We start from the raw sequence: 9,488 nt of genomic DNA, 5'->3' as shown, positions 1-9,488 counted from the left end.
TGTGCTCCCAGCAGCTCCGGCCCCTGGCAGTCCTCAGCAGGAGTCCTTAGCAGAAAGTCCTGCTCCCAGCAGCTCCGGCCGCTGGCAGTGCTCAGCAGGGGTCCTAACTAAAAAAAAAAAAAAAGGCAACCGCCGCCAACTGCCAACCGCAGGACCGTTAGCTCGGCTTTTCACTTTCTCTTGCTCTGCTATGTCAGCACGTCCATGGGGCATGGGAGATCTTTAAATCCCATAACCCTTACAATAATTGACCATATTAATGTGTGGGATTAAAGAGTTTGGAGTCTGAGTCTGAGATCAGAAAAGGTCTTTATTCTTTCTCATGAGAAAGGGCACCCTTGCCCCTGTCACTCAAATGGCGTCTGCCAGAGAGAGAGCAACATGTAGAAACAAACCCATGGTTATATAATCTTCTGATGAAGAAACCCAACCCCCAACTGGTCTTCACTGTCTTTGGTGGGGAGGCCGGCCCACAACCTAAGCTCAGAAATCTGTCTTGGAGACAAAGGACATGGAAACATGTAAGTGTCCAATGCAAGGCCAGGAAAGCAGTTTTGTCCTTATTTGGCATATCTTGTGCTGAGGTGGCACTGTCTCCATTGCTCTAACCAGATTCCTGTAAGGTCAGTTGACTTCTAAACTTAGGCCTAGTGGATGTCAAAGTCACTCTAGATTTGATTTTTCAGAATGGGGAAGCTTCACTGCAAGTTATCCCTCACTTTAATAACAGAAACCACCAACATCATATGTTTGTCACTAGATGCAGAAAAAGCTTTTGACAAAATCCAACACTAAAGCATAAATGGAGCTTTTGTTAAAATGAGATTAGTATCTACAGTGGGTAAAATAGACATGGAAAGAATCCACCACCAATCACTTCCTGAAAGATATACCAAAATGAAAAATACTAGGAATATTATAGCCAAATTCCAGTAAGATCAGGAGTGAAACAGGGATGTTCATTATCACCACTATTCAATATTATACTAGAAATGCTAGCTATAGCAGTAAGACAAGAAAAAGAAAGTAATTGAAGTAATAAAAAAAAAAGGCAATGAGGAAACAAAACTATCACTCTTTGCAGATGACATGATGGTCATGAACTTAGAGAACCCTAGAGAATCAACTAAAAAATTAGTTGAAACAATTAACAATTTTGGCAAAGTTGCAGGATATAAAATCACCATATAAATCATCAGCATTTCTATATACTACCAACAAAATCCAGTAGGGAGAGAGAGAAAAATTCTGGGTTTTTTGTTATTTGTTTTTTTTTTTGGTCTTTTTGGAGGGAGGAAGGCAGGGCAATTGGGGTTAAGTGATATGCCCAAGGTCACACAGCTATTAAGTACTAAGTGTCTGAGGCCACATTTGAACGCAGGTCCTTGTGACTCCAGGGCTGGTGGTCTATTCACTATGCCACCTAGCTGCCCCAAGAGAAAAATTCTGAATTGTAGACAATATAAAATACTTGGGAGTCTACCTACCAAGAGAAACCCAAGAACTATATGAACACAGTTATAAAATGCTTTTCATACAAAGTCAGATCTAAACAATTAAAGAAATATTAATTGCTCATGAGTAGGCTCAGCCAATATAATAATAATTACAATTCTGCTTTAACTAATTAATTGCTCAGTGCCATACCAATCAAACTACCAAAACATTTTATAGAGCTAGAAAAAAAAATAAAATTCAGCTGGAAGAACAAAAATTCAAGAATATCCAAGGAATTGATAAAAAAAAAATGTGAAGGAAGGTAGCTTAACAGTAGTAGATCTCAAAATGTATTTCAAATACCAGTAGGATAGATTAGGTACATAATACATAGTAGTAAATGGTATAGTAATCTGGTGTTTGATAAACCCACAGATCCAAGCTTTTGGAACAAGAACTCACTATTTAACAAAAATTGCTGGGAAAATTCTAAAGTAGTTTGGCAAAAACTAGGTGTAAACCAACATCTTATTCCTTTTACCAAGATATGGTCAAAATGCATACATGATTTAGACATAAAGGGTGATACCATAAGTAAATTAGGGGAAATGGAATATTTTACCTGTCAGATTTATGGATAAGGGAAGAATTTATGACCGAATGAGAGAGCCTTATGGGATGTAAAAATGAATAGTTTTGGTTACATTAAATTAAAAAGGTTTTGCACAAACAAAACCAATATAGTCAAGATTTCCTTTCAAGAAGGAAAGCAGCAGAGCAGCAGGGAAAAAATTTTTATGGCAAGTTTCTCTAATAAAAGTCTTCATTCATAAACATGTAGAGAAGTGAGTCAAATTTACAAGAATATGAGTGATTCCCTAACTGAGAAATAGTCAAAGGATATGAACGTTGAAAACAAGAAACCAAAGCTCTCTACAGTGATAGGAAAAATTGCTCTAAGTCATTATTGATTAGAGAAATGCAAATTAAAAGAAGTCTGAAGTGCCACTTCACACCTGTCAGATTGGCCAGTATGACAGAAAAGGAAAATGACAAATGTTGGAAGGTGTGGAAAGATAGTTATATCTTATAACAAATATATACTGTTACTGGAGTTGTGAACTCATTCAGCCACTCTGGGGAGCAATTTGGAATTATGTCCAAAGGGCTCTGCATATCCTTTGACCCAGCAATATCACTACTAGGCCTGTACCCCAAAGACATCAAAAAAAAGGAAAAAGACTCATATGATGCAATATTTTTGTGCTATAGGAAATAACGAGCAAGGGGTGGCTAGGTGGGGCAGCGAATAGAGCACCAGCCCTGGAGTCAGGAGGCCCTGAGTTCAAATCTGGCCTCAGACACTTAACACAAAAACTAGCTGTGTGACGTTAGGCAAGTCACTTAACCCCATTTGCCCTCCAAAAAGCAAGAAAAAAAAAAGACAAGAAATAATGAGCAACATGTGATATTTTTTTTTCCCAATTTCCTGTAAAAACAATTTTTTTACATTCATTTAAAAAAATTTTAGTTCAAAATTCTCTCTCCCTTCCTTCCACTCCCTTGAGACAGCAAGCAATTTGATATAGGTTATACATGTGCAATCATGCAAAACATATTTCCATATTAGTCATGTTGTAAAAGAAATCATACACCAAAAAAAAAGTGAATATAAGTGTACTTTGATCAGCATTCAGACAACATAGTTCTTTCTCACGATTTTTCATCGTGAATCCTTTGGAATTGTTTGGGATCGCTTGTACTGCTGAGTATTGCTAAGTTATTCACAGTTGATCATTATACAGTGTTGCTTATACTGTGTGCACTGTTCTCCTGGTTCTGCTCATTTCACTGCAGTTCATGTAAGTCTTTCATCAGAGAAACCTGGTGTAAATTTCTTATTCCCAGTTTCCTGCTTTCCTTCTAATCTTGGTTGCATTGGTTTTGTTTGTGCAATTAAAAATGCAATTTTCTGTGATCTTATACTAATGATGACTTTTTGCCTTAAAACTCCAATAGCATATTGTTTTTCAACTTTCTAATATCTGATATTACATATTTTAGTTATCCATGTCTTTGACATGATTGAACTATGATCTCTATGAGAGCAGGGATTATATTTCATTTAACTTTTATTTTTCACTCAGAATCTGTATGCCATAAATGCATAATAAACATATGTTGTATAAATGAAGAAATGAAAAGAACCTTAAACAGGTCACTTAACTTTTTTGAGCCTCATTTGCCTCAACAGTACAATTAAGGGGTAGAAATTAGATGGTTACAATTTAGCTTAACAGTTTTAAAATGAAAGATAATATAGCAGTTTATGAAGCCCAAGTCTCTTAATGTCCTTTAGAACTTTAGAATAGCAGAGGCAGAAAAGTAGCATAGTAAGATGGGAAATAATGAACAATGGCAAACTCAGCTTGAGTATGATTGGGGTTTATTGAGCACTTTTGTTTATTTTAAAATGAACAGTTTACTTTTAAGTTCATCATTTTAAAATGGTAGTTATATCAGGTGTGACTTTTGTTATAACTTATGACCGGAAATTTTCATTTTAAAGGCATGTACTTAATAGATTTAAATTCAATAGGAAAATAATGTTTCTATATACAAAATTTTTTTGTCATGGCCAATTTTGGGGAAACATTTCTTCTTTAAATATAAACTAATCATCGGGTCATATTATTTGGGGTTTGGTTAGGACTTTAGAGATCATTGAGTCCAACTTCCACATTTTACAGATCAGCCATTTGAGCCCCAGAGTTGCTAAGTGACTTGTCCTAGGTTTTAAGCACTGTGATGTATGAGTTTTTTTCCCTATCGTTTAATTTTTTACCTCAGTTAAATAAATCTTCATTCTAGACAAGGAATTTTTTTCCTATTTAATAAACTTCTTTTTTTCATGAATTTGTATTATGAAGTAAAATTTTTAGAAGTCTACCTACAGAAAATAGAGGCGTAATCTATAATAATAATAATATCTAACATTTATGTAGCAATTACTATGTTCCAGACACTCTGTGCTATGCGCTTTACAATTATTAAATCATTTGATGCCTACAACAATCCTGTGAGGTAGGTGCTGTTATTATCCTCATTTTACAGATGGTAAAACTGAGGCAGACAGGTTAAGTTCCACAACTAATAAGTGTTTGAGGTTAGATTTAAAATCAGGGCCTCCATACTCCAGACCCAGCTCTTTATCTACTGCACCCCCTAGCTGCCTAGGTGCCCAGGTTTGTTTCTGTCAAAAGATATTAAGGATCCATTACAAGAATCAGTTGACTTTATAATAAAGTGTTAAAACTGGGAAGTTGGTAAAAAGATGATATACTTGAGTTTTGTGAATTTTATTAGAAATGGGATTGTTAATGATGTATTAACAGTTATTTGTGAAAAAACTTTGATAGAAAAAAGGCAGTGTGGTACTGTGGAATAAGCACTAGCTGTGGAAGCAGAGAGCCCAAGTTTAAATCCTGGCCCCACCATCTGATTACCTGAATGATGTGGCAAGTTGTTTAGCCTTCTACTCCTCAGATGATTTCTAAGCGTCTTTCTACCTTACATCTAAGATCTTATAATCTTGGGTACAGAATGGCTGTACACAGATATTTCCTGCTCATTGAATTGGTTTTGCTGTTTCTGAAGTTAGAGTTCTCTAGTTTGTTTAGCTAGATGTAGTACCTTTATATTGCAGTGTAATTGCACGTTTGAAATATTTAATAGATGACTAGTTCATATTCCCAGGAAATTTCCATGAAGTAAAATTTTATTAAATAAGAACATATTTGAAATAGTATTAAAAATATGCAAACTATGCCCTCATGTACCTTTATGCTAATGTAATTTCTAAAGTACAAGGTGTAAACAAAAGGTTTTTGTGTTTTTTTTTAAATGCCACAACTGACATAGGATCAGAATTATATAACTATTACATGAATTTGTTAAGTCAGGAAACTTTAATTTAAAAAACTATGTAATTAGGCCACATTAAAAAAAAAGAAGAAATACATTAGAAAAGCAAACAAAATCTTTTAATCATATAACATTTATTTTAGGTAACTTGTAAACCACGCCAGAGCTCATCATCTTGTTTCAAAGTTACTGTATCTGTTGCTGAACCCTTTTCATCAAATATTGCAAATATTCCAAGAGATTTGATTGATGAAACATTAGAAGAGCTAGAACACAGTGTACCTCTTTTGGAAGTTTATCCAGTTCAAGGGCAAGATGATGATATACATGATATTGCCCTGGCCTTGGAAGTTGTAAGGTATTAGTATTTTTATTGGTTTTAAGTTAATCACATTCATTGTGCTAGTTTTACTTGATTTGCAGCCTTTTCGTAGTCTTTGCACATGGAAGGCTCTCAATAAATATTTTTTGGTTTAGTTTTATTTTGTTTTGATTCTGTAGTATTAAGTTTGATGTACCCAGTGCCTATCTATCTTCTGCTATATTTGAAATTACCTTCTTATTATTGTTCTTTCTGGCAGGTATATACACTGGGATAAGAGACTCTGCTGTGATTAGAGCTTGATTTTTATTAAGAATTTTAGTTTTAAAAGTGTAGGAAATAAGCAACAAAAATTCTGTCTACATATAAACACATTAAGAAGATAATAATATGTGATTATTAACACCCAGTTATTTCTATTGCCAATCATCTTTTTCCTGTTTCTCCTACCTCATTTCCTCTTGGTAGAGCTTCTTGCTTCATGGGATACCTGTACTACTTGTCCCAAGACCTTGCTTATATGTTATCAAGCTAATGGGTTTCAGCATGGTTATTGTGTTTATTGCAACTACATCACTATTATATTACCTGTATCATCACATGACCAAGTCAGTTAAAGTCTGTCAGAGTTGTTGCCAGTAGGAAATATGGATTAGTTTTCTTTAATTGTTTTTCCCATTTCTTAATCTTTTCTTCTGGAAACAAAACCAAAATATTTCGTCAGTTTTGGAGCTCTCTTTCAGTAGCACTGCTGTCATTTTTCCTACAGGAATTTGTGATAGTCTAAGGTAAAACATTTAATTCTTGAGAAAAACTTAAAAAGTTTTGAATTTTACAACTTGTTGATTATTATTAAGATTATGGATATTTTTAAACAAACTAACAAAAGATGAATATAAAACCTCAATACAATCAACTAAATTTGTTTAGTTTAATTTTGTTGCAAAAATTATATCAGTTTTTTAGTTTAATTTCTCTTAGTCCTCCTTCAGGAATACTTTGTTTATTTTCCTTTACTTTTCTTAGATCTACTACTTAGATCTAATTGGTATGCCCCTCATCCTTCTAGACTGCTTTTTTTCACTTTGCATTATTTCATATAAATCTTTCTAGATTTCTACATATGCCTCTTATCTGTCTATCTTAATTGCATTATAGTATCTCAAAAAGTTAACATACCACAATTTATTTAATCATTACCCATATTTTTGGAAACTTTTTTTTTTTTACTATTATGAAGAAAATTTGGGTTTATCTTAGGTTTTTCTATGATTTCCTTTGGAGAGACTGGGATGATGAAGAAAGTTGTGAGAACTATACAGCCCTAATTGAAGAAAGAATTAATCTGTAAGTATATTTTGACAGATGATCTGGTGCAATAGTGTCAAACTCATAAATGGATCCCTGTGGGTAGCATATTAAGGTAGAAAACCCCAAATTAGCTTTATTTGTATTATGTTGTATTTTTATTTATTTTGTTAAACATTTCCCAATTACATTTTAATCTGGTGTAACCCTATGTCTGGGAATTTTGTGAGTTTGACACCTCTGATCTAATGGAAAAAGTATAGAATTTTTAGTCAAAAGACCTGGATTTGAATCCCAACTCTTCCTACTTTGTGACTTCATAAACAAGTTACTTTTATCAATCTGGGCTTTAATAATTCAAAATCTGTAAAATTAAGATTGGACTGGATTATTAGTATTAAACTCCCTTGTAGCTCTTAAATCTTATGATCCAAATTATATTTCAAAAGATAAAAGTTCTATTATATTTATATTTCTTAGGTGGTGTGATATACAGGATGGTACTATTCCTGGTCCTATTGCACAGCGTTTTAAAAAAACTTTGGAGAAATACAAAAACAAACGTGTAGAACTAATTGAGTACCAAAGCAATATTAAAGAAGATCCATCTGCAGCAGAAGCTGTTGAGTGTTGGAAAAAATACTATGAGATTGTAATGCTGTGTGGGTTGTTGAAGATGTGGGAAGATTTGCGTCTCAGGTAACTGTCTACTTCATCTTAAACAATAATAAAATATGGAGTGATTTTTAAAAAAAAATAAGTTATTTATTATGATCCCTAATGCTAAAACCAAGTAGACTGTTATATTTACAAATATTTTACTTTAAAAATTATCTTCAGTGTACTTATAACTTAACAGTTATTCTCTTTATGTCTACATATCATTTTTAGTCAAAAATTCATTCATTCATTTACTTATTTGTCCACATATTTTCCTTTTATGTAGTTGCAATCAATATGTTTTCTGATCATCTGATTCACATTATTTTATGTCTTTCCATATTTCTTTGTATTCCACATTTAATGCAGTTAAGAATGACAAGTAATCTCACATTACAATGATATGCTACCAGTTTTTTTCAACCATTCTCAAGTCAGCAAGTATTTATTATTTATTGTGCTTTAGGCAATGGGAACAGGAAATTACATTCTTTTTGGGGAAGCAGCCTGTACATAGAAAAGTAAATGTGAAATAACATATAAAAGTAATTTCAATAGGGGAGTGAAGTAATAACAACTGGGGAAATCAGGACAGGTCTCTTCATGTCATAGTTGAACTAAGTTTTGAAGGGGTTGTGGCTTCCAAGAGGCAAAGTTGAGAAGGAAGAGAATTCTAGGCATGGAGGACAGCCTATGCAAAGGCAGCAGTGACAGACATTTAAAATTGTTTTCCGTTTTTTACAATTACATATTCTAGATATGTAATCTACACACGGCTAGAGGGGCTGACTTTGTAGTAAGGAAGACTTTGGTTCAGTTCTTCTCTTGACACATATTAGCTGTTGAACCTGAGTGAGTCCCTCAACCTCTTGATACACTACACTGTTCTCTTAAGACTAAGTTGCAGAGAAAATACCAACCTGCATTGGAAGGAGTTTGCTCATCATGCCCTGTATCAGTGATTTCACAAGTCTAGTCTTTATCCTAACCTTTGAACAGTTACATAGCTTTTAAAAAAATAATCCTTTAGTCAGCATGTCAGTGAATTTTTTAATCTGTTCCAGGTCTTCTACTTTTAATAAGGGAATTTATGCCTCTCTAAACATTTAATGTAATAAATGTCAAAATTGATTTGACTCTTGTTATTTTTTTCCTATTTTAATATTGGCTGGAGAAAATGATTGCTATTTTATTTTCCTATAATTGGTCAGTAAACGTTTATTAAGTACCTACTCTATGACAGGCACTGTGCTAAGTGCTGGGGATACAGATATGAAAAAGGAAAGACAGTCCCTGCTGTTTAAGGAGTTTACAATCTAATGAGGGTAGACAATACACAAAAGGAAGCTGAGTAGAGGAGCATTGTGGACAGGTCAGTCAGAATAGACCCAAAGTAGCTGTGAGAGATAAGGAGATGTCAGTCATTTTGTTACACGAAAACTGATTGATGAATTAATTTGAATGTATATCTTTTACACCATTGATTCATTGGATTATAAACTGGAAGGGACCTTTAGAAGGCATCAGCTCTAAAGTCCTCATATTATTAATGGAGTTAAAAATTATACATAGCACCTTCATTGAGAGAGGTCCTAAAGTTCAAATCTGACATAGTCTAGTCAATTGCCAGGTTCTACGGTATTAATTTTATCACCACAATGTCTGTGCTTTCTTTCCTTTCCTCTCTACTCTTGATTGCAAAAACTGTAGTCAAGGTCTCATCTATTCTCACGTGGACTGTTAAAAAAGTCTCCTAATTGTTCCTGCCTTCATTCTTTTCCTTCTATAATGCTTCCTTCACACCACTACCCAAATATTCTGGCTTATCTGCCTCTTT

General features: G+C 33.8%; 1 protein-coding gene across 1 annotated transcript in view; it reads left to right on the top strand.

Annotated features, from left to right (window-relative positions):
• The window catches only part of SHCBP1L (SHC binding and spindle associated 1 like), a 41,988-nt gene that overhangs the window by 5,608 nt on the left and 26,892 nt on the right, over positions 1-9,488 (top strand). The window contains exons 3-5 of the mRNA XM_069074319.1: positions 5,505-5,719; positions 6,944-7,030; positions 7,472-7,690. Of these exons, the coding sequence (XP_068930420.1) occupies positions 5,505-5,719; positions 6,944-7,030; positions 7,472-7,690 (521 nt within the window). The remainder of the gene's footprint in view (positions 1-5,504; positions 5,720-6,943; positions 7,031-7,471; positions 7,691-9,488) is intronic.

This window comes from Petaurus breviceps, unplaced genomic scaffold, assembly GCF_028583685.1.
Source record: "Petaurus breviceps papuanus isolate PSGF00001 unplaced genomic scaffold, PetGlider_PUasm1.0 90895, whole genome shotgun sequence".
Taxonomy (NCBI): domain Eukaryota; kingdom Metazoa; phylum Chordata; class Mammalia; order Diprotodontia; family Petauridae; genus Petaurus; species Petaurus breviceps.
Note: the sequence above shows the minus strand (reverse complement) of the source record. Positions and strands in the feature narration are given on the sequence as shown.